The sequence below is a fragment of the Pelophylax lessonae genome (genome assembly GCF_965119305.1).
Source record: "Pelophylax lessonae genome assembly, chromosome: 6".
Classification (NCBI taxonomy): domain Eukaryota; kingdom Metazoa; phylum Chordata; class Amphibia; order Anura; family Ranidae; genus Pelophylax; species Pelophylax lessonae.
The window spans coordinates 299,637,739-299,663,685 of NC_138773.1; the positions used below are offsets into that span (position 1 = coordinate 299,637,739).

The 25,947-nt window shown below is 44.4% G+C and overlaps 2 protein-coding genes across 2 annotated transcripts; one reads left to right on the forward strand and one right to left on the reverse strand.

Annotated features, from left to right (window-relative positions):
* Positions 1-700: 700 nt before the first annotated feature.
* On the forward strand, positions 701-1,738 carry LOC309557736 (uncharacterized protein; the record flags this gene model as incomplete). The annotated part of the gene is made up of 1 exon (XM_082260507.1): positions 701-1,738. The coding sequence occupies one exon, from the start codon at positions 701-703 to the stop codon at positions 1,736-1,738; it is 1,038 nt and encodes a 345-aa protein (XP_082116633.1).
* A 20,068-nt stretch (positions 1,739-21,806) lies between these two features.
* LOC309557737 (uncharacterized protein) lies at positions 21,807-22,862 on the reverse strand (the record flags this gene model as incomplete). Its single annotated transcript, XM_082260508.1, has 1 exon — positions 21,807-22,862. The coding sequence occupies one exon, from the start codon at positions 22,860-22,862 to the stop codon at positions 21,807-21,809; it is 1,056 nt and encodes a 351-aa protein (XP_082116634.1).
* Between the last annotated feature and the right edge of the window lie 3,085 nt (positions 22,863-25,947).

Consider the following 25,947-nt stretch of genomic DNA (forward strand, 5'->3'; position numbering starts at 1 on the left):
GTTTTTGACAGGTACCTGCTCCCACTCTTGGCTGATCTTGCTGCGGCGAACTCAGCAGCAAGTTCAGCCTCCCTCATCCTCCCCCCCCCCCCCACCACCGGGCTATTTACAAAAAACAGCGCATGCGCAGTAGGGAACCGGCTGTGAAGTTTTAAAGCTTCACTGCCGGTTTCCCTTACCCGAGGCTAGAGCTGCAGGATTAATCGTTTTAGGATCGCAATCTCGATTCAACCCCCTATGTGATCTCCATCCTGAATATCGGCGATTCTGGGGGGCGGGGTAGGCCGATTTCTGGCATCCCTTGCAACAAAAATGTAATTTTTGGTGAGATACTTCCATCAATAGGAAATCACGTCTAAAAGGGATGCAGGCCCAGCAGCTCTACTCATTAGTTCTCTGCAGCTGCACAGCTGATTGATAATTATGAAACCACTCCCATTAGACCCACTCAGCACAGAGGAACAAACAGGGATTTTTTTTCAGAATAACAAAAGATAGGAATCTAAGATAAAGCTTGTTATAATCCTTGCAATGTACAGAGATCACCCAGAGGGGAATGTTTTTTTCTCAACAAAAGTGGAGTTACGCTTTAAGGTAAAAAATGTTTAGGCTTTAGAACCACTTTAACTGATGCATGGGTGCAGCTTTATTTTGTGGAACATTAATTTATACATCATTTTTATGTTGTTTTCTTTTCAGCATGTCAACCATGTCGAAGATTGTCCCTAAGAGCAAAAGCAAAGCAGATTTTTGTGGAGTTGAAAACCATTATTATATTATCAGGCCAGACCTCGGTTGTTACATGAGCTCAACAGATTTCAGCCGTGGAGAAGATCTGGAGGTCTTCAGCTTGCACCCGTCCTGCAGGAATGGAGATCACTACTTGGCCTTTGAAGATGGCCACTTCTACATCATTCAGTCAAACATTTACCGCCGAGTTTCAAACTTGAGCACAGATGAAAATGCAGTTGTTTATACCCTACACCCTAACTGTCAAGGAGGCGACCATTATTTTTCAGCTTTTGGCCACTTCTATATCATTTTCCGAAACCGTGGGGTCTATCACCGTACAACGAACCTGAACACCAATGAACATGGTACAGATATTGAGCTGCACGCAGAATGCAAAAATGGCCTTTACTATTTCGGTGTTAAAAATAATTACTGTTTTGTGAGGCCTGATGAACAGTGGGGGATTCAGTACACCAAATGTACTGACTTCAGCAAAAACGAGGGTGCTGAAACCTTCTCTTTCCATCCCAGCATCTACAGCTTTCTTCCTGGAGGTCTGGCTATTGCCAAGGGTCCAGCTTTCGGAAAGTGGGTGCGCATTCAGACCATCGGCAATGACTCCAATGCCCCTGTTGAATGGAAGAAGGAGTTCGCTAGGAAGGTTGGGTATGAGAAAAAGAAGTTGTCCAATATAGAGTGCAACTGGAAAGTGTCAGAAACTGTCTCGGCTGAGACAGGAGGCCTGAGTGCTTTGATCACCAAGGCCCAGTTCGCCCTTTCTACTGAATATGGTGGATTCAGTACAAACACAGAAGAAGAGAATTGGAATGAGGTCACTGAAGAAAAAGAAGAAATATCTCTCACCTTAAACCCATGTGGAAAAATATTTTTCTTTGTCTACCAGATAGGCTTTGGGAAAGATCCTGTGCTACATTGCCAAGACATGAGAATTCTCAACGGCCCATGCTCACCCATTGATAACCCCCTGCAACATGCAGTCATTTAGTTTCCATATTTTGGTGATGTGGATTCCATTCATTGTTGCCTAGTGCCTACGATTAGCACAGCTTGGTAATTGTTTTAAATAAATCTCAACTAATAATCAATAGATAATCAATTTACTCAACAGATAATCAACTATCGCTTTGTATTTTTATTAAAATAACTGTTTTCCTCATTTTTTTCTTAGCAATCCTGATCTCCTCCAGTCTCTTATCTACTTCCTGTCTATATGCACTCTCTCCAGCAATAGCTGAACATTTTTGCTTTGGATTGGTTTCCTGATAGTGACAACAGTGATCCATGTATTTTCATCATATTTTTTCAACTTTTTAAATTACATTAACCACTTGTGGACCGGAAAGGATTTGCCCCCTTAATGACCAGGCCATATTTTGGGATTCGGCACTGCGTTATTCTAATGGACCATTGCGCAGTTGTGCAACACTGTACCTGTAATTGACATCCTTTTTTCCCACAAATAGAGCTTTCTTTTGGTGGTATTTGATCACCTGTGCGATTTTTATTTTTTGCGCTATAAACAAAAAAAGAGCAATAATTCTGAAAAAAAAAAACAATATTTTTCATATTCTGCTATATAACATTCCCCCCCCCCAAAAAAAAAATTAATAATCAATATTTTTTAACATTTTAGGCCAATTTGTTTTCTGCTACATATTTTTGTTAAAAAAAAAAAAAAAATCGCAATAAGCGTATTTTTAATGGTTTGCGTAAAAGTTATCACGTCTACTAACTACGGGAAAGATTTACGTCATTTTTTTTTTTTACTAGTAATGGCGGCGATCTGGGATTTTTTGCAGGACTGCTACATTGCGGCGGACAGATCGGACCCCTGACTGACATTTTTGACACTTTTGGGGGGACCAGTGACATAACTACAGTAATCAGTGCTAAAAATATGCACTTTTACTGTAATAATGACACTGGCAGGGAAGGGGTTAATACAGTGGGTGATCAAGTGTTTAAATGTGTACCTAGGGTCGTGTTTCTAACTGTGGGGGGCGTGGCTTGTGAAATGATCACAGAGACCTGTGATCCTATATAGAAGGATCACAGATGCTCTGTGATCATTCCAGGTAGAAAAATTTGGTCAGCTGTGTTTACAACAGCTGACCGTTCTTCTCTCTCAGCGGGGAGCGATTGTGGGTGGCTGGCGGCAATCGGAGCCGCCTGCCCCATGCATCGAAGTCCGGGCTGACGAGTGGGAGCAGGAGCGCGCCGTCGGTGGCGCGTGCTCACCCCCTAGCTGCAGGCGCGCGACCGACGTATCCCTACGTCAGTTCGCAGGGGAGCGGCTGCCTGCCGCAGTGTAACTGCGGCGGGCGGTCAGCAACCGGTTAATGCATTCAAGAGATTTTAGTAATTGGGTTCAGATCTACTTTAAAGCAATAGTAAAGCCTATCACTAACTTTTCCTAAAAATGTTTTCTACCCTCTCCCCCTACCTATCCTGCATAACCTGTGTAAATAAGATCTGTGTACTCACTTCTTTTTAATTCACTCCAGTCACGTTATCCTCCAACCTGGGCTCCCCTGTGTAAGGGAATGCTCAACAACGATTGTGATTTTTAAGAGCGGTGATGTCACCCATAGGCTCCCATGGCTCAGCCGTTGTCAGAGCTCCGCCTTCTCCCCTGCAGTAACTGTTCACTCACACAGGGAAGCTGGAGCTGCAGGACCGCATGACCAGACTGGATTTAAAATTGGTAAATACACAGGAGGGAGGGAACATTTTTAATAATAGTTTGTGTTAGGCTTTACTATTACTTTAATATTAACATGAACTATGCCGAGGAAAGTAACAAACTCCATCCCTGTGCTTTTTGCTCTTCTGCCTGGCTAGAATAAATTTCCATTTCTATGCATTTGATGGAATGGGCTGTGTACATTTACCCCCATAACTTTGCTCAGGTACATGTACCGTATGGAGGCATAAGCACCAAGTGCTTTGGGGAAAAGGGGGTACATTTGTACTTTTCCCAGTGTCATAGCTCCCATCCGTCCTTCATTAGGAGGGACTGTCCCTCTTTTTAGACCAGATCCCTCTGTTCCTTGTGCAGCCTTGTTTTTCCCTCTTTTTGTTTGTTGTGTATAGCTCTATACAAAATATACTATTTTTTTCTGCTACCAAAATTGTTATACTGCACTAAATATTTAGCCAACTTTTATGCTTATGCATTTGTTAAATTGAAAAGCTAATATAAAGGAAAAATAAAGCTTAATACAGGACCTGTGTGGTTTTGTCAATTATTTTTTGCATATTAAATCGTTGGGGGTATGTGTAACTGGGTCCATGGCAGGGACATGTCCTCTGCTTATTTACTTTGTGCTAAAAGGTGTCCATCTTTTTTTTTTTTTAAACTTCAACTTTATTAAAATACCAGGTATACAAAAGTAAAACACATCACTCTCAGAAAGAGAGTTACAAACCCAGTCACTGTACCCAAAGTGGGTATAAACAAGAAGGAGAAGCAAGGTGAGTGTTACAGAGATCATTGCAATACACTTTAACAGGGAATACAAAAGGGAGAGGGGGGGGGGGGAATCAAGGGAAGTCAAATAATCAAGGCAAATTATGGAGAGATATCGTCAGCATTCAATATCATTCAGAATTCATCATTTAGAAAGTCTAAGCAGCGAAAAACAGGTACTATACCTGTCAGGTCTTGCAGGCGGTACACTGCTCCAGGAAGCTAGTGAACAGCTAATCGGGCAGAGTTAAGTTCCCGATACCTATTAAATTAGCGGGGTACAATGCCCGGCGAGTGCGGAGATGTGACTTGGTGCACATTTTGTGGCATGTATGCGTTCCTCGATCATCTGATCAAGGACGACTACAGCTGCCCAAAATATAAGCACATTGCTTCCCTGGAAGCTCAGGTCCTGAATCTAGGGAAGCAACTGGGGCCACTGAGAAGAATCTCCATACTTAAGGAGAGCTGGGAATGTACCGGGCTGGTGCCAGCAGGGACCAGAACAAAGGCGGGTAGGGATACAAGGGTGCAGGCACCAGAGTAGAGTAGTTGGGTGACATATAGGAAAGGTAGAGGGGAAAGAGTCATGAAGGCCTTGGCTGAAGCATCCAAATAAATATGCCCTGTTGCGTGATGTTGGGGAAACCAGTCAGGGACCAGAATTGCTGGAGCAAAGCAACACCCCTAGCTGCCAGGGGAAGAACTTCTCCAGTGAGGGTGGGAACAAGGCTAAGGGTAAGGAAAGACAGATTCTGGTGGTAGGGGACTCTATTAGAAGGACAGAGAAGGCAATCTGTCAAAAACACTGTAAGCGCCAACTTGAATGTTGTTTACCGGGCACTCGGGTTCGGTACTTCACGGATCTGGTGGACAGATTATTGGGTGGAGCTGGGGAGGACCCAGCTGTCATGGTACACGTGGGTATCAATGACCAAGTTAGAGGGAGATGGAGAGTCCTAAAAAAAGGTTTCAGGGACTTGGGAGATAAATTAAGGAGTAGGACCTCCAAGCTAGTATTCTCAGAAATACTACCTGTACCTTGAGCCAAGCCAGAGAGGCAGCGGTAGATTAGGGAAGTTAGCAAGTGGCTGAGGAGCTGGTGTAGAAAGGATGGGGGTTTGAGTTCCTGGAGAACTGGGCAGACTTCTAAGTTGGCTATCGGCTCTTTAGTAGGGATGGATTGCACCTAAATGGGGAGGGTGCAGCCGTACTGGGAGAGCAGATGGCCAAAAAGTTAGAGGGGCTTTTAAAATAGGCGATGGGGGGGAGGGACCAGATGTAGAGATAGCTAGGCAAGGTTCAGCGGCCAATATTGGGGGTATTAGCGGTAGCGTGACCAGAGATCCAAAACCCAAGGTAGGTAGGCTGACAATATATAAACATAAGTCGCGCTGAGTGATATGAACAAATCATTGTCCAAAATAAATCAAGTCCTAGTGTGAAGATAAATCCTAATGACAATGGATAATCTTCAAATTGATGTGACTACTAAGATCCACACTTTAGGAATTCAGAAACGTATAGGTGATGCGCTTACCGAACAAACAATAAGTGATTGCAGAAATAAATCACGAGAAGTGGACTTGATTGTAGAGACACATGTGATGAACTCCCAAGAAATTAAGTCATAGAGTCATGGAAAAAAAGAAACCGCCATAGCATAATACCATAACAATATGTATTATTCCTTAAGACACCCTAAAAGTGCACCATGCAGGAAGACTGTGTATCCGTCACCAGTTGTGGAACTGCTTACCAGAAAAAAACTTGTATGCAGGCATAAATGACACTCCCCAAATGAGTGAACAACAGAGACGGATAATGGAAAAAGTGAAGGAAAACCACCACGATTTCTAAGCCGCTTACCAGATTGAGGATGGACAAGGCAGATAGAGACAAATTCCCAAATGTACCAGGACCACCAACACTGACAATAAGGGCCCCTTACCAGACTCAGGTAGCGATTGCTCAATGTATGGTAGGCTGACAAATTGAAAGTGCAGCCTCATAACATCTAACAAGGATATAGTATGCAACCAGACAAAACTATGAGGTTTGTTTGCCAATGCTAGAAGTCTGGCTAACAAGATGGGAAAACTGGAGCTGCTTATATATGTGGAGGATTTTGATTTTGTGGGAATTTCGGAGACTTGGTTTGACAGCTTTCATGATTGGCTGGCAACCATTCAGGGGTAATCCCTTTATTGCAGAGAGCGTAAAAAAGGGGGAGGGGTATGCCTGTATATCAAGAACGATGTGCAAGTGAATATGAGGGACGATATCATGGAGCTAGGGAGGAGGTGGAATCCCTATGGGTAGAGCTTCAAAGGAAAGGTACTATGGGGAAAGTAATATTGTGCATATGTTATAGCCCCCCCAACCAGAGTGAGGAGGGGGAGGCGTAACTCCTTTCACAGTTTGGAATGTCAGCAAGGATAGGAAATGTTATTATAATGGGGGATTTTAAATATCCAGATTTAGACTGGGCAGAAGGAACCTCGCGCATTCATCTAAGGGTCACCATTTCCTAAATGTTTTGCAGGACAATTTCATGGGTCAGATGGTGAATGCACCAACAAGAAACAATGTGTTACTAGACATACTGATTACTAACAATACAGACCTGATTGCGGATGTAGAAATATGGGGAAACTTAGGAAACAGTGATTACAGGTCAATTCGTTTCAGTATAAATCATAGAAATAGGAAACTCAAGGGTGATATACGGAGCCAACTTCCCTAAACTGCGCTATTTGTTGGACGATATAAAATGGGATAGAATCCTGGGAAAAAGAACACAGAGGAAAAATGAAAGTGCTTTAAGAACATACTAAATAAAAGGTATTAACCAGTGCATTCCAACAGGAATAAGTTTAAAAGAGCTAAAATAAACCCCGGGTGGCTAAACTCCAACATAAAAATGCATATAAAAACTAAAGAAAAGGCCTTCAAAAATACAAGGCTGAGGGGTCATTGGCAGCATTCCAACATTACAAAGAATGCAGTAAGAAATGTAAGAGCACAATCAAGGCGGCTAAGATAGAACACAAAAGGCACATAGTGGAAAAGAGTAAAAAAAATAAATAAATAAATAAAAAAAGAAATTCTTTAAGTATATAAATAGTAAGAAATTGAGGCCAGAACATATTGGCCCCATAAAGGATGACAAAGAGAATCTGGCAATAAAGGACAGAGAGAAGGTGAAGGTGCTAAATAAATTCTTCTCCTCAGTCTTCACAAAAGAATTGGGGGGATACAGTAACCTAGACTGTAATGTTAAAGTTAATAACACCTCACAGGAAGCACCCTCATGGTTAACAGAAGACAGACTCAGAACTAGGCTTGAAAAACTTAACATAAATAAGTCATCGGGACCAGATGGCTTACACCCGAGGGTCCCTAAAGAATTCAGCCAGGTCATAGCCAGACCACTGTTCATAATTTTTTATGGATAGTCTACTGACGGGAATGGTACCAGCTGATTGGAAAAAAGCCAACATGGTATCAATATTTTAAAAAGGGCTAAGATATATCCCTGGGAACTGCAGGCCGGTTAGCCTAACATCAATAGTCTGCAAGATATTGGAGGGGATGATAAAGGACTATATAAAAGACTTTAGTAATGAAAACAGTATCATTAGTAGTAATCAGCATGGATTCATGAAAAATCGCTCTTGCCAGAACAATCTATTAACCTTCTATGAAGAAGTGAGCTGCCACCTAGATAAAGGAAGGCCTGTGGGTGTGGTGTATCTGGATTTGCGAAAAGCATTTGATACAGTTCCCCACAAACGTTTACTGTACAAACTAAGGTACGTAGGTATGGACCAAAGGGTGGGTACTTGGACTAAAAGCTGGCTTCAGGGGCGAGTCCAAAGGGTAGTGTTAAATGGGGAGTACTCGGAATGGTCTGGTTTGGAAAGTGGGGTCCCCCAAGGATCTGTCCTGGGACCAATCCTATTTAATTTATTTATGAATGACCTAAAGGATGGGATAAACAACTCAATCTCTGTATTTGCGGACAATCCTAAATTAAGCAGGGCAATAACGTTTACGCAGGATGTGGAAACCTTACAAGAAGACATGAACAAAATAATGGGGTGGGCATCTACATTGCAAATGAGGGTTAATGTTGGAAAATGTAAGAAAATGCATTTGGGTGCCAGAAATACGAATGCAAGTTACTAACTAGGGGGGAGAGCCTTTGGGGGAATCTAAGATGGAAAAGAACCTGGGGGTCCTAGTAGACAATAAGCTCAGCAATGGCATGCATTGCCAAGCTGCTGCAAGCAAAGCCAACAGAATACTGGCATGCATTAAAAAAGGGGATTCACTCCAGAGATAAAACGATAATTCTCCCACTCTACAAGACTCTAGTCCGGCCGCATCTTGAATATGCCATCCAGTTCTGGGCACCAGTCCTCAGGAAGGATGTACTGGAACTGAAGAGAGTCCAGAGAAGAAGGACAACAAAGCTAATAAAGGGACTGGAGGATCTCAGCTATGTGGAAAGACTACAAGCATTGAACTTATTCTCTCTGGAGAAGAGACGCTTGAGAACGGATATGATATCAATGTACAAATACCGTACTGGCTACCCTAGCATAGGGAACAAACTATTCAGCATAAGGAATATAAAATGACTCAGGGTCATTAACTAAAATTAGAAGAGAAGCGGTAAGGATGTGGAATTTTCTTCTACAAGCAGTGGTATCAGCAGGGAGCATCGAAAGTTTCAAGAAACTATTAGATTGGCACCTTAAAGCGGAGTTCCAGGCACAGAAACCATTTTTCCACATTCCACAATGGCTAGCCTCTGATCTGTCCCGGTTCGCACTTACCTTTTAGAAGAAATACTCACTTTTAAAACTTCTTCTCCAGCGTTGCCATCTCTGTTGTGGGCAGCTGAAGCCAGCGCGATCCTCTTCGGCGTCCTCTTCCGCGTCTTCTTCTCCCAGAATGCGCCTGCACCGGCCCCTCTCGTCACTTCCGGTGCGGCGCCGCATTCCTCCACAGCTTCTGGGCATGCCCAGAAGCAGTTTAGCAGGGAATGCGGCGTCGCCCCGAAAGTGACGAGCAGGGCCGGTGCCGTTGCATTGATTCCTGGGAGCGATGACGTTCAGCTCCCAGGAATTATCGCAAGACAGGAAGTGACGGCGGAGCCGCGGCTCAGAGGGAGGAAGTTAACTGAGGTGAGTATTTTCAATCTACAAATACAAGGTGAGTGGAAAAAAAAAATGCCTAACTATCCAATTCCTTTTCAGGTGAAGGAGACCAAGCGGATGGGCACAAAAAAAAAAAGGTTGTTTTTGTGCCCGGAACTCCACTTTAACAACCACAAAATACAGGGGTATACGATGTACTATTGACCCAAACAATTATACTCACACTCATCATAGGTTGAACTGGATGGACTGGTGTCTTTTTTCAACCACACTATGTACAGTATCTCACGTGAGTACACCCCTCACATTTTTGTAAATATTTTATTACAGCTTTATTACAGCTTTCCATGTGACAACACTGAAGAAATGATTCCAACGGGAATAAGTTTAAAAGAGCTAAAATAAACCCCGGGTGGCTAAACTCCAACATAAAAATGCATATAAAAACTAAAGAAAAGGCCTTCAAAAATACAAGGCTGAGGGGTCATTGGCAGCATTCCAACATTACAAAGAATGCAGTAAGAAATGTAAGAGCACAATCAAGGCGGCTAAGATAGAACACAAAAGGCACATAGTGGAAAAGAGTAAAAAAAAAAAATAAATAAAATAAAAAAAGAAATTCTTTAAGTATATAAATAGTAAGAAATTGAGGCCAGAACATATTGGCCCCATAAAGGATGACAAAGAGAATCTGGCAATAAAGGACAGAGAGAAGGTGAAGGTGCTAAATAAATTCTTCTCCTCAGTCTTCACAAAAGAATTGGGGGGATACAGTAACCTAGACTGTAATGTTAAAGTTAATAACACCTCACAGGAAGCACCCTCATGGTTAACAGAAGACAGACTCAGAACTAGGCTTGAAAAACTTAACATAAATAAGTCATCGGGACCAGATGGCTTACACCCGAGGGTCCCTAAAGAATTCAGCCAGGTCATAGCCAGACCACTGTTCATAATTTTTTATGGATAGTCTACTGACGGGAATGGTACCAGCTGATTGGAAAAAAGCCAACATGGTATCAATATTTTAAAAAGGGCTAAGATATATCCCTGGGAACTGCAGGCCGGTTAGCCTAACATCAATAGTCTGCAAGATATTGGAGGGGATGATAAAGGACTATATAAAAGACTTTAGTAATGAAAACAGTATCATTAGTAGTAATCAGCATGGATTCATGAAAAATCGCTCTTGCCAGAACAATCTATTAACCTTCTATGAAGAAGTGAGCTGCCACCTAGATAAAGGAAGGCCTGTGGGTGTGGTGTATCTGGATTTGCGAAAAGCATTTGATACAGTTCCCCACAAACGTTTACTGTACAAACTAAGGTACGTAGGTATGGACCAAAGGGTGGGTACTTGGACTAAAAGCTGGCTTCAGGGGCGAGTCCAAAGGGTAGTGTTAAATGGGGAGTACTCGGAATGGTCTGGTTTGGAAAGTGGGGTCCCCCAAGGATCTGTCCTGGGACCAATCCTATTTAATTTATTTATGAATGACCTAAAGGATGGGATAAACAACTCAATCTCTGTATTTGCGGACAATCCTAAATTAAGCAGGGCAATAACGTTTACGCAGGATGTGGAAACCTTACAAGAAGACATGAACAAAATAATGGGGTGGGCATCTACATTGCAAATGAGGGTTAATGTTGGAAAATGTAAGAAAATGCATTTGGGTGCCAGAAATACGAATGCAAGTTACTAACTAGGGGGGAGAGCCTTTGGGGGAATCTAAGATGGAAAAGAACCTGGGGGTCCTAGTAGACAATAAGCTCAGCAATGGCATGCATTGCCAAGCTGCTGCAAGCAAAGCCAACAGAATACTGGCATGCATTAAAAAAGGGGATTCACTCCAGAGATAAAACGATAATTCTCCCACTCTACAAGACTCTAGTCCGGCCGCATCTTGAATATGCCATCCAGTTCTGGGCACCAGTCCTCAGGAAGGATGTACTGGAACTGAAGAGAGTCCAGAGAAGAAGGACAACAAAGCTAATAAAGGGACTGGAGGATCTCAGCTATGTGGAAAGACTACAAGCATTGAACTTATTCTCTCTGGAGAAGAGACGCTTGAGAACGGATATGATATCAATGTACAAATACCGTACTGGCTACCCTAGCATAGGGAACAAACTATTCAGCATAAGGAATATAAAATGACTCAGGGTCATTAACTAAAATTAGAAGAGAAGCGGTAAGGATGTGGAATTTTCTTCTACAAGCAGTGGTATCAGCAGGGAGCATCGAAAGTTTCAAGAAACTATTAGATTGGCACCTTAAAGCGGAGTTCCAGGCACAGAAACCATTTTTCCACATTCCACAATGGCTAGCCTCTGATCTGTCCCGGTTCGCACTTACCTTTTAGAAGAAATACTCACTTTTAAAACTTCTTCTCCAGCGTTGCCATCTCTGTTGTGGGCAGCTGAAGCCAGCGCGATCCTCTTCGGCGTCCTCTTCCGCGTCTTCTTCTCCCAGAATGCGCCTGCACCGGCCCCTCTCGTCACTTCCGGTGCGGCGCCGCATTCCTCCACAGCTTCTGGGCATGCCCAGAAGCAGTTTAGCAGGGAATGCGGCGTCGCCCCGAAAGTGACGAGCAGGGCCGGTGCCGTTGCATTGATTCCTGGGAGCGATGACGTTCAGCTCCCAGGAATTATCGCAAGACAGGAAGTGACGGCGGAGCCGCGGCTCAGAGGGAGGAAGTTAACTGAGGTGAGTATTTTCAATCTACAAATACAAGGTGAGTGGAAAAAAAAAATGCCTAACTATCCAATTCCTTTTCAGGTGAAGGAGACCAAGCGGATGGGCACAAAAAAAAAAAGGTTGTTTTTGTGCCCGGAACTCCACTTTAACAACCACAAAATACAGGGGTATACGATGTACTATTGACCCAAACAATTATACTCACACTCATCATAGGTTGAACTGGATGGACTGGTGTCTTTTTTCAACCACACTATGTACAGTATCTCACGTGAGTACACCCCTCACATTTTTGTAAATATTTTATTACAGCTTTATTACAGCTTTCCATGTGACAACACTGAAGAAATGACACTTTGCTACAATGTAAAGTAGTGAGTGTACAGCTTGTATAACAGTGTAAATTTGCTGTGCCCTCAAAATAACTCAACACACAGCCATTAATGTCTAAACCGCTGGCAACAAAAGTGAGTTCACCTCTATGTTAAAATGTCCAAATTGGGCCCAATTAGCCATTTTCCCTCTCTGGTGTCATGTGACTTAGTCTTACAAGGTCTCAGGTTGCAAGGTCCCCAAGGAAGTTCAAAAAGGCACCTCATGGCAGAACTCTGAGGATCTGAAAAAAGAATTATTGCTCTACATAAAGATGGCCTAGGCTATAAGAAGATTGCCAAGACCCTGAAACCAAGCTGCAGCACGGTGGCCAAGAACATAAAGTGGTTTAACAGGACAGGTTCCACTCAGAACAGGCCTCGCCATGGTCGACCAAAGAAGTTGAGTGCACGTGCTCAGCATCATATCCAGAGGTTGTCTTTGGGAAATAGACTTATGAGTGCTGCCAGCATTGCTGCAGACGTTGAAGAGGTGGGGGGTCAGCCTGTCAGTGCTCAGACCATACGCATTACACTGCATCAAATTGGTCTGCATGGCTGTCATCCTAGAAGGAAGCCTCTTCTAAAGATGATGCACAAGAAAGCCCGCAAACAGTTTGCTGAAGACAAGCAGACTAAGGACATGGATTACTGGAACTATGTCCTGTGGTCTGATGAGACCAAGATAAACCGTATTTGGCTCAGATGGTGTCAAGCGTGTGTGGCGGCAACCAGGTGAGGAGTACAAAGACAAGTGTGTCTTGCCTACAGTCAAGCATGGTGGTGGGAGTGTCATGGTCTGGGGCTGCCGGCACTGGTAAGCTACAGTTCATCCAAACACTCCTCCAAGAGGACCACTAAAACGACAGACAAACACAAGGGTGCACTGGCCTAGTGCATTATCCTTTGAGCAGGTTTATTAAAAGAAATAGATTAAAAATACTCACAAACGAGTTCTTGATAAAAACACATATGAAACAAAGTATAAAATCCTCAGCAGCGCGGTCAAAAACGGATCGTCCCCCGAGGCTGTAGAGGCTTACGCGTTTCGAGGCGGCGCCTCTTCCTCAGAGCCTAGAGAGCATGTCTGAGTTGTGAGTATTTTTAATCTATTTCTTTTAATAAACCTGCTCAAAGGATAATGCACTAGGCCGGTGCGCCCTTGTGTTTGTCTGTTGTTTTAGAGTTTCCAGACCTCCATGGTCTTGTGGGGCATCTTCAAATGGAAAGTGGAGGAGCACAAGGTCTCTAACATCCACCAGCTCTGTGATGTCGTCATAGAGGAGTGGAAGAGGACTCCAGTGGCAACCTGTGAAGCTCTGGTGAACTCCATCCCCTAGAGGGTTAAGGCAGTGCTGGAAAATAATGGTGGCCCCACAGAATATTGACACTTTGGGCCCAATTTGGAATTTTCACTTAGGGGTGTACTCACTTTTGTTACCAGCGGTTTAGACATTAATGGCTGTGTGTTGAGTTATTTTGATGGGACAGCAAATGTACACTGTTATACAAGCTGTACACTCACTACTTTACATTGTAGCAAAAGTGTCATTGCTTCAGTGAGATACTATAACTATGTAACTTTTTGTAAAAAAAAAAATACATTTTAATTTTCTTTCCACATATTCCAAAAATTGTGGCAAACAACAACAATTTTCAAAAGACTCTTTATGCCTCTTATAAAATATCTTGGGGTGTTTGCTTTTCAGAAAGTGTTCATTTTGTCGGTGTTTTCCCGCTCCCCCACCTTCCCAACTTGTTACCAGATACTATCCCACCCACATAAACCCTATATAACTAGCCCACAGATAAAATAAAATGATTCAAAATATTGTACCTAAAAGGGCACACTCCTTAAAAATTAAAATAAAACTTTACCCATATGTGTATATTATCAAACCAGTGAAATTATACATGAGTTCCCTCTAGTGGTCAAAAGTTAATATAACCATGGTTCAAAAACTGAAAAGGTAATACAGTAAACCCCCCTTCATTGCGGGGGTTACGTTCCGGACCCAGCCGCGAAAAGTGAAATTCTGCGTAATAGAAAAACCCTAGTAAAATGCATTGTAGGCATGATTTTTTTACTGTCACTGTACGTGTAGAAGCATTTTAAGGTCTTTAAACACACTTTTAAAACAATAGAAACTCATTTAAACACATAAAAGATACTTAGAGACAGAGCAAGAGCTATGGAAAACCCAAAAATATTTCATTTTTAATGATTTATATAGTAAAATAACATTACAAAAAAAAACGCGAATTACCGGGACCGCAAAAACTGAACCGCGATGTAGCGGGGGATTACTGTATTCACATACACCATTTAATGGACAGATTTATAATAACCTTTTTCTTTTCCATAAATAACCTTTTTCTGACCAAATGTTATATTGGTCTTTAGATACACAAATTTCTAAATAATCCTCTGTGCATTACTGTTATTCTAATCCAAATTATATATATATATATATATATATATATATATATATATATATATACACACACACACCTAAATATGTATATGCATACAAAAGGTGTATACAAAACACACTGTTAAAAAAATTAAAGGAACACTTTCTAATCAGAGTATGCACCGTTACTGTAATAATGACACTGGCAGGGAAGCGGTTAACCTAGGGGGTGATCAAAGGGTTAAGTGTGAGTGTAGGGGAGTGTTTTCTAACTGTGGGGGGGATGGGCTTGTGAAATGACTATAGAGACCATTGATCCTATATAGAAGGATCACAGGCACTCTGTGATCATTTCAGAGAGAAGAACGGTCAGCTGCGTTTACAACAGCTGACCGTCCTTCCCTCTTAGCGGGGAGCGATGGCGGCTGCTGGCTTCCCCGCTGCCTTTGCTTGCCCCCCAGCACCACATGCGCGACTAACGTAGTACTACGTCGCCATGACATCGCTTCCGCGTTTTGAAATCGGAGACCCAATCAAAGCCGAATGCGGCTTTGTTCGGGTCTTCCGTCAGCCGGCAAATACACCGTCTGGTTGCTCGAATCTCCTGTTGGGACAGGAGACAGGGCCGGCCTTAGGTGTTCAGGCGCCCCGTTCAGGCTAATCCTGTGGCGCCCCCCCCCCCCGCACATTTTCTTGCACCTTTTTTGCACTTTGACTTCTCTTTTTTATGATAACTAATAACTTAGCCTCCCCTACATCAGAGACCCTCACAGAGCCCCCCTTACATCAGAGACCCGCCCATAGAGCCCCCCTTATATCAGATACCCCCACACAGAGCCCCCCTTACAGAGACCCCTCACAGAGGCCCCCCTTACATCAAAGACCCCCTTACATTAGAGACCCCACAGAGTCCTCCCTTACTTCAGAGACCCCCACAGAGTCCACCTTACATCAGAGACCCCCCCAGACAGAGCCCCCCTTACATCAGAGACCCCCCCACAGAGCCCCCCTTACATCAGAGACCCGCCCATAGAGCCCCCCTTATATCAGATACCCCCACACAGAGCCCCCCTTACAGAGACCCCTCACAGAGGCCCCCCTTACATCAAAGACCCCCTTACATTAGAGACCCCACAGAGTCCTCCCTTACTTCAGAGACCCCCACAGAGTCCTCCTTACATCAGAGACCCCCCAGACAGAGCCCCCCTTACATCAGAGACCCCCCCCACAGAGTCCCCGTTACATCAGAGCCCCCCCCACACAGAGCCCCCCTTACATCAGAGGACCCCCCCACACATCAGAGACCCCCCTTACATCAGAGACCCCCCTGCCACACGGAGCCCCCCCTTACATTAGAGACCCCCCACACAGAGCCCCCTTACAGAAACCCCCACACATCAGACCCCCACACACATCAGATCCCCCCCACACATCAGAGACCCCCACCACACACAGAGCCCCCCTTACATCAGAGAACCCCCCCTCACATCAGAGCCCCCCCACACAGAGCCCCCTTACATCAGAGACCCCTCCACAGAGACCCACTTACATTTGTTGCAGGAGAGAGAGCTTACTTACCGCAGTATGGAGGCTCACGCTGTGTGCAGCTTTTCTTTTTTTTTTATTAAAAATCCCCGCCCATATATTCCCGGGGAGTGTGGGCGGGGCAGACCCAGGAGGAGAAGGGGCAAGAGGAGGAGGAGCTGACGATCTCTCCTCTGGTGTCCCTGCCGAGAGGAGGAATCTGTCAGGGGCGGCGGATCGGAGGCTGAGCTGTGTGATATACAGCTCAGCCCTGCAGCTAGGAGACCGAGGCACAGCGGGAAGCAAGCGGCGGCCGCGGCCTGTATTAACTCTCTCCAGGCCACGGTCGCCGCTTACCTCCCGCTGTGCGGCCTGATCATCTGCGATGGCTTGCACACCCCAAAGGCCGGCCCTGACAGGAGACCCAGGCAAGCTACTTAAGCGGGGGGGGACCCTCTGCCGCTCCTTGTAATGACAATTGAGCAGGTGCTAAGCCGGTGCTAAGACGCATTACAAGGAATCCAACAGTTTGCTCTAAGCAACGGTATTGGGGTGAAGCCTGTAGCTGCAGGCATCACCCCGGTACATCCACATGAAGCCGAGGCTGCATATTTGCGTTGCGCCGGCTTAAAGGGGTTAGAGGTGAAAGAAAAGAAAAACTCAGAATTCGTTATCCCCAGCACAGTAATAAAAGGGAAAATCTTCCAATGGTGACAGGGGTTGGCGCCATAATCTTCTCTTACTTCCTCTTGGCTATGGAACAGAAAGTGAAGGGAAATCTCCTCAATGGGACACAGGGGTTATATTCATTCCTTACACTATCCAAAATGCAATAGAAAGTTTAGCCTATAGTTTTTCTTGAAGAGCAGGAAGACAGATGATTTGCATATTTTTTTTTTGGGAGGGGGGGGGGGGGGGGAGTCAGTAAAGCTGGTCATAAACTATTAGGATTTTTTTTTTTTTTTCAATCAGCCTGCGCGCCAAGTGAATTGACAGCTTTTCTTCAAGTACAGCGTTTCAAGAAGTGTTCGGGATAATTCACCAATGCAATGCACCAATAAGCTTTGAACACCAACACATTTAACAGTGTGTTGCTGCTACCTAGGGTGTTATAATGTATAGATACATATGCTCTGTGTGTTGTGCAGAGGAGGGGAACATTATTTTTCCCTATGCATTGATAGCCATTTCAAAATGAATGGGCTCCCAAATGCAACACACCTCAAATATGTTGATAGCAGCACACTTTACAATGATGTGAAGAAAGGCACTAAAATGTGAAGTAAAATATTATTAAGCACAAAATAAAATTAAAAAAATTTAGAAAAAAAAAAAAGAAGAAGAAAAACCCCCCACACACTCATGTACATAAAACTCCTAGTTGTTTGTAGGGTTACAATGAAAAACCCTACTAAAAAGTCTACTGAATCTATATTTTTACTTAAATTAAATACACTGGACTACATAGCCTACACATTTTAACTTCTGCTTGTTGAATTTTTTTTTTATTTTGTATAAAGCCCATCACTAAGTTACGTTTTTTTTTTTTTTAGGATTAAGATACACTATATGAGCAAACGTTTTGGGACGCCTGCCTTTACACGCTCATGAACTTTAATGGCATCCTAGTCTTAAGCTGGCTACACACTATACAACTATACACTATACAACTATTGTTGGTAGATTTCCTTTAGATTTACCTTCAACTATGTAGTGCAAGGGCGTGCCTGATTGCATATAAAATTGAAAGTGTTTAGGTCTGACCTCATATTATATGGTTTTGGTAAATCTAAAGGAATAAAAATCAAGAAAATTGTATAGTGTGTATCCATCTTTAGTCCCTAGGGTTCAATATTGAGTTGGCCCACCCTTTGCAGCTATAACAGCTTCAACTCTTCTGGGAAGGCTGTTCACAAGGTTTAGGAGTGTGTCTATGGGAATGTTTGACCCTTCTTCCAGAGGAGGATTTGTGAGGTCAGGCACGGATGTGGACGAGCTTGCAGTCTCCACTCCAATTCATCCAAAAGGTGTTCTATTGGGTTGAGATCAGGACAGTCAGGTTCTTCCACCCCAAACTCGCTCATCCATGTCTTTATGGGCCTTGCGTTGTGCACTGGTTTGCACTGCGCCCTAGCTCACCCATTTGTGTGACAATAGCGAATGAAAGTTCGCTATTGTCAAACGGATCCTCCTCTTGACCAATCAGGAAGCGGGTCCGAGACCCGCTTCCTGATTGGCCGAAAGGCAAACCCATGTCATTGGCTGAGGAGGAGGCGGGAGACGCGGGGAACTGAGGAGAAGCCGCCGCTGCAGGAAAGTGCACTTATCTCTCTGCATTGAAGGGGGCACGCTGGTCACTCTGCATTGAAAGGGGGCATGCTGGTCACTCTGCATTGAAAGGGGGAATGGCACGCTGGTCACTCTGCATTGAAAGGAGGGATGGCACACTGGTCACTCTGCATTGAAAGGGGGCAGTTGCAAAAAATGGTCACCTCCTCCACCTATAACTGGTCTTAACAGTAAGAAGCAATGGAAGGGCAAACACAGATCAAAAAAGGAAGGGGATTTCCAGTCACTACTTACCAACCAGCCAGTGACCAACCAAATTAACCTGTCTAACAGTATGCATTAAAAGCAGGGGTTTAGTTGCACACATTTGCAAATACATGCGTAAGCTGCAGGCCATGGCAAGGCACCCTGATATCTGCAGTCCCTAACTCTACCCTGGTCACTCTGCATTATAGGGGGCACGGCCCGCTGGTCACTCTGCATTGAAAGGGGGCACCCTGGTCACTCTGCATTGAAAGGGTGGACGGTATGCTGGTCACTCTACATTGAAAGTGGGCACACTGGTAACTCTGCAATGAAAGGGGGCACGCTGGTCACTCTGCATTGAAAGGGGGCATGGCCTGCTGGTCACTCTGCATTGAAAGGGGCACGCTGGTAACTCTGCATTGAAAGGGGCACGCTGGTCACTCTCCATTGAAAGGGGGCACGGCACGCTGGTCACTCTGCATTGAAAGGGGACACCCTGGTCACTCTGCATTGAAAGGGGACACCCTGGTCACTCTGCATTGAAAGGGGACACGGCACCCTGGTCACTCTGAATTGACAGGGGGCACCCTGGTCACTCTGAATTGAAAGGGGGCACCCTGGTCACTTTGCATTGAAAGGGGGCACCCTGGTCACTCTGCATTGAAAGGGGGCACGGCCCACTGGTCACTCTGCATTGAAGGGGGCACTCTGGACACTTTGCATTGAAAGGGGCACCCTGGTCACTCTGCATTGAAAGGGGGCATGGCCTGCTGGTCACTCTGCATTGAAAGGGGCACGCTGGTAACTCTGCATTGAAAGGGGCACGCTGGTCACTCTCCATTGAAAGGGGGCACGGCACGCTGGTCACTCTGCATTGAAAGGGGACACCCTGGTCACTCTGCATTGAACGGGGACACCCTGGTCACTCTGCATTGAACGGGGACACGGCACCCTGGTCACTCTGAATTGAAAGGGGGCACCCTGGTCACTCTGAAATGAAAGGGGGCACCCTGGTCACTTTGCATTGAAAGGGGGCACCCTGGTCACTCTGCATTGAAAGGGGGCACGGCCCACTGGTCACTCTGCATTGAAGGGGGCACGGCCCACTGGTCACTCTGCATTGAAGGGGGCACTCTGGACACTTTGCATTGAAAGGGGCACCCTGGTCACTCTGCATTGAAAGGGGGCACGCTGGTCACTCTGCATTGAAAGGGGGCACGCTATACCTTGATTACTGAAGGCCACTTTCACACTTTTGTGACCTCAATGTCACGCAATTTTTTACAGCGTTTTTTGCCGCAAAGCAATGCCTATTACATTTTTCTTTTTGCGCCCCCCCCCCCCAAAAAAAGATTTTGAGCACCAGCGGCCACTGGGGCACCTCAATATCAAAACCCTACGGACTAAGACTGGGATGCCATTAAAGTTCATGTGCATGTAAGAGCAGGCATCCCAATAGTTTGGTAATATAGTGTACATCTAAAATATGGTGTGAAGTGTGGACAGTTGTATACAAAATACCTTGTTTTGCTCCCTAAATAGGATACTATAGTGAAAGCAAAAATTGTCAGTTCTGAAAAAGCTATAATATGCTCCCCTTTATGGCAGCCCATGTCTCCTGCTTTTGCTGCAGCCTTCATCGGACTTTTGTGGGGTTGTTGGATTACATCACTACAGTACACAGCAGTGAAAGAGGGTTAGGAAATGGAACCACAATGCACAGAAGGGGGGTGCAGATGCTGAGAAAAGTCTGATGGAGGCTCCAGTGCAAGTTTAGGGCAAGTTGGAGTCAAAGGCCACTGAAGAGGTGAGTATAAAGCCCCGTACACACGTACCGATGGTCGGCTTACAAATGTTCCTCTTTTCTCCCCGGGATGTCGGTGTCTGCTGAAAAGTGCAAAGACAGCACAAGGACAGCACAAGAATTTTGTCCGCCGACTGCAGAAGTGATGTCATGTAATGGTTAACTTTCCCTGTGTTTTCTATTTTCTGAGCATGCCCAGTCTTGCAAATCTGCGGTCTGTCGGCCGAATTGTGTACTGACAGGCGAACAATCGTCCGTTCTGGTGTCGGCATACAAATATTTTCATGTTTGCACGAAAGACTTTTGTCCGCGGATTGTGCGCAGACATCTGTCGGAGGCACCATACTAACACGCGTACAATCGGCAGATCCTTCGTCCACCGACGTTTGTATGCCGACGATCGGTACGTGTGTACGGGCCTTAAGAGTTGTTCAATTGCAAGGGACACAAGGTACCATTTGTATCATGACTGATGGGTTGCTTTAAAACAAAACTAGTAAAAGCCCTCCATCAATAACATAACTGCATCTTCCACCTTGTTAAAATGTGTCAAAGCATAGTCAACTGCTTTTGATGAGGAGGATTCCCGTAGAATAGAGTTTGGACTATGCTCACCGCCTCTACTTACAGGGAAATGATGCTCCCCACTTACCATGGTGCTTACATCTCTCTACAAAGATCTTACTTTATGGGTCTGGAGCAACCATTTTACTCCACCATCCCAATGTTCTGTGGGCAAGACTTGAAGATTTATATAGCATGTGTTCTGGATCTGCCCAAGGATAAAGAGCTTTACAACCAATTGAAGATTTCCAGTTATAGAGTACTAAAATTGAGATAAAATATTTGGAGTTTCAGGAGAAGTTAAAAAAAAAAAACACCACTTTTGCAAAAAGGTTTACCAATTCTGAAGGTTTACCAATTCTGTAATTTTGCCAACATCACTCTACCCAACTAACTCATGAAAGAGCAACATATCCAGTGAAATGTATACACGACAATAAATTTCAAAGCCATTTTATTTAGGAAAGTGCAAGTTAAATTTAAAAAAAAAGGGGGAGGATACTATACTACGGTGAAGCTGAGGGCAGTGGGATTTTAGTAGGTGGTCGGGAATGATTTTCAAATAGCAAATCATGGCAATACAGGATTTTGTCATCACCCAAGCCAAGCACAAACTGCCAGATGTAGAGACTCTGCTCAGGCTCCAAGGTCAATGAGACACACTCTTCAGTCTCCATAGCCTGGCTCCACCTTTGTTCCTCTGTCCTCAGAGCTGACCCTCCATATTGGGTAGACAGGGAGAACTGTGCTTTTGCAAACAAACATGTTAATTCTCCAGTCTCCACTGTCATTGAACCAGACACTTTCCAATCGCGATGAATGCTGGACATCTTTTGCTCTTCATATCCAACTTTCCTGGTGATCTTATTTGACCAAGTAACTGGTGTCTTCGATTCATTAGTGATGGTCTTAATGCACTGCCAGGCTCCAAATGATTTACCTTTAACAACGGACAATCCACCAGGGAGAAAATTTGTAATGCTAGGGTGGAATGAGAGCGTCGCACCACCTTCATTTTTACCCAAATCCGTACACCGATAATACTGAGCTCCCCACTCATCATAAGGCTTCACAAAGTAGTAATACCAGCAATCGCTGTAGAGTTTTTTGCTCTTCATGGCAAAGTAATAGAGGCCGTTTTGGCAGTCTGGATGAAGAGCATGTTCGGTACCATCATCGTAAGTGTTCATATTGGTGGTCCTCCGATAAACTCCACAGCTCTGGTAGATAATGTAGAAATGGCCATCAGCTGAGAGGTAATGGTCACCTCCTTGACAATCCGGATGCAAAGTATTTACTACACCACCTTCATCAGTAGTCATATTGAACACACAGCGGAAAGATTTACCCTTAATGATATAAAATAAGCCTTCCTCAGAGGCCAGGTAATGATCGCCATGTGCACAGGTAGGGTGCAGGCCAAACACTTCAAGGCCCTCACCTTTGCAAAAGTCTGTTGTTCTCATGTAGCATCTGAGGTTGGATCGGACAATGTAGTAATATTTGTGGTCTGCGCAAAAATCCACCCAGGGGGACTCCTTCTTTGGCACAATCCCAACCATACCTCTTTCTAGGAAAAAAAAAAAAAAATAATAAAAATGATCAAGGAACACTGTACTTTAATCTGATCTTTCCCATACACATAGGAATCATTAAAGCATAAACACACATACTCAACTAATCTTGTTAATTTTTTTTTATTAATAATAATAATTTAATTTTTTTTTTTTTATTTCACACCGATTGGTAGCACATGTAGGTCCTGATAAAAGGGCAACGATATTGAACTAAATATGTGGGCAGCCTCCTGCTTCTGAAACCACCGAAGCCAGCAGAGGGATTTTTGGACAGCTTGGAGGAAGCGTGAAATTGCAAGCAAAAGGCAGTTTATGGTATTCTAGGCAGCATATCTTACTTTAGCATGGACAAAGTACAGGATTGCGTTAACACCCACGTTAACAGGGTCAGATTTATAAAGCAGTGAATGTGAATCAGTCACTAGAATTAGCCTCCTGCCACCCACATAGTGCATATGTGTGGCAGCAAAGAGGCTGGGCTTTAACACCCAAATGCTGCATATATGGGTCCAAGGGCACCAGAGGTTTCTGTGCTGAGACTGCACTCCCAGCACAGAGGCTGAGCTGTCAAAGACTGGTTCCCAATCATGCAACCACTGTGACAGCCAATCCCAGTGCTCATGTGATCAGGTAGACCTTCTCACTGCTACGGCATAATATCTCAATTAAAGGTAAGCCTAGCTGGGTGGGAAGGGGTTAAACACATGCCCTGGGAAAATACACGAGCAATAAATATTTGGTAAATGTCAAAATTTACTGCTTTACAAATACACCCCTCTAAAATTTTCCACATTGAGGCTGGGTTGGCTTACTGCAGGGGGTCCGGTGTGTCTCGTTCTTCATTTCAGGGGCCAATCAGGTCCAAATGTTTGTCTGCATTCAGACCTGAAAAGAAGCCAAAGACGCATAGGACCCTTCTGCAAACCGGACTGCGGCCAACACAGAGCTGTGCGAACTGGTTCCATTGAGAGCCGGTCACACTGTCATGCGATTTGTATGCAAGCAAACCACATCCAATTCGCATCAGTGTGAACCCAGCCTTAAAGGGTAACTCCACTTTCATGGGGAAAAAAAAATAAAAATCAGCAAATAAAAAAATATAGCGTATACAATTGTGACACAAATCATATTGTAATTAAATGTTTTTAAAAATTACCTTTCCTTTTAATCTGCAGCTGTTGACATTTTCTGAAAATGCAATGCAATATGGCTACCTGGAGGTGTTCTGTAGACAGAATGTATACTGACCACACCCCAGAAACATTTCCTGCTTGTGTGATTGGCTCACCAATTTTCCCAGAAGTCTGCACTAAGATACAAGTCAGATTTCTGGCATCCCCTGCAACAAAAATGTCATTTTTGGTTATATACCCCCCCCCCCCCAATAGGAACACTTCTAAAGGGATGCAGGCCCAGCAGCTTCCCTCATTACAGCCCTGCAGCTGCCACAGCTGCTAGATCATTATGAAACCACTCCCATTTGACCCACTCAGCACAGAGGAACAAACAAGGATTTCTTTAGAACAACAAAAGTAGGTAGGAATCTGCAACAAAGTTTGTTAAAATACACCCCCCCCCCCCCCCCCATTTGTGTCCCATTGTAGACATTTCCAGTCACTTCCTGTCCCATAACCAAACAGGAAGGTAAAGAAAATCCCTACAAAATAAGGTGATTCCTTTGGGGACCCCCAGGTCAGCAGAACGAGTGTCGCCATTGGAAAATTGCCCCCTGATGGTTTTCCGTGGCCAACCCAAAATGTGGGATTGTTTTTAATTTCAAGGATAATGATAAGCAGGACAAATAGAGAGGTTGAATCTCCCCAATGGGAGCACAGCACAGCAATAAACACTAAACAAATGCTCTAATCCCTCTATCCAAATCTTAAAAGACAGAAAAAAAAAAAAGTTGTGCCGTTATTTATACTTTAAAGCGGAGTTCCGGGCACGAAAACTTTTTTTCAGTGAACATACCCCCGGGACAGTCAGGGCTAGTACATTCCACAATGGATAGCCTCTGATCTGTCCCGGTTCGCACTTACCTGCAAGAAGAAATACTCACTTTTAAAATTTCTTCTCCAGCGTTGCCATCTCTGTTGTGGGCAGCTGAAGCCGGCGCGATCCTCTTCTGCGTCTTCTTCTGCGTCTTCTTCTCCCAGAATGCGCCTGCACCGGACCCTGTCGTCACTTCCGGTGCAGCGCTGCATTCCTACACAGCTTCTGGGCATGCCCATAAGCTGTTTAGCAGGGAATGCGGCGTCGCCCCGGAAGTGACGAGCGGGGCCGGTGCCGTCGCATTGATTCCTGGGAGCGATGACGTTCAGCTCCCAGGAATCATCGCAAGACAGGAAGTGACGTCGGAGCCGCGGCACCGAGGGAGGAAGTAGAGAATGGGTGAGTATTTTCATTCTACAATTACAAGGTGAGTGAAAAAAAAAATGCCTAACTATCCAATTCCTTTTCAGGTGAAGGAGACCAAGCGGATGGGCACAGCCCTCTTGGTGACTGAACCTGACAAGTTATCGCTAGGTCAGGAAACCTACAGTATGTCCGGGTCCCACACCAGGTACAGGCTATGATGGATTCCAAAGGAAATCACTGGTTTACTAACAGCCGGATGGTCAAATACCAGACCATGCTGTGCGAAACTCCTCAAATCCATTTAGAGACTGTTAATGCCCTAAACCCAGCCACTCTGCTTCCCACCTCACCAGAACCTCTGGCACATGACTGCCTCCAGGTCATGGATGAAGTCTATGCAAGTCGGCCAGACTTGAAAGACAGCCCCTTGGAAAAGCCAGAGGTTGACACTGATGGTAGTTGAACCCACAAGTGCTTTTTTTAACCACTACTATTTCTTTATACTGGCTTTTGAAATTTACAAATGCCGCAATTTTGATATTCGATGAAAAATTAGGATGAAAAGATTAAAAGTGCATTTTATATACAATTATATAAATCAGATCAAAATGAGGGACAAATGAGGAGGAAAGAGGGACTTTATTCTAAATCAGGGACAGTCGGGAGCTATGCACTACATATACACACACGCGCACAGGGCTGCTGATAGGGG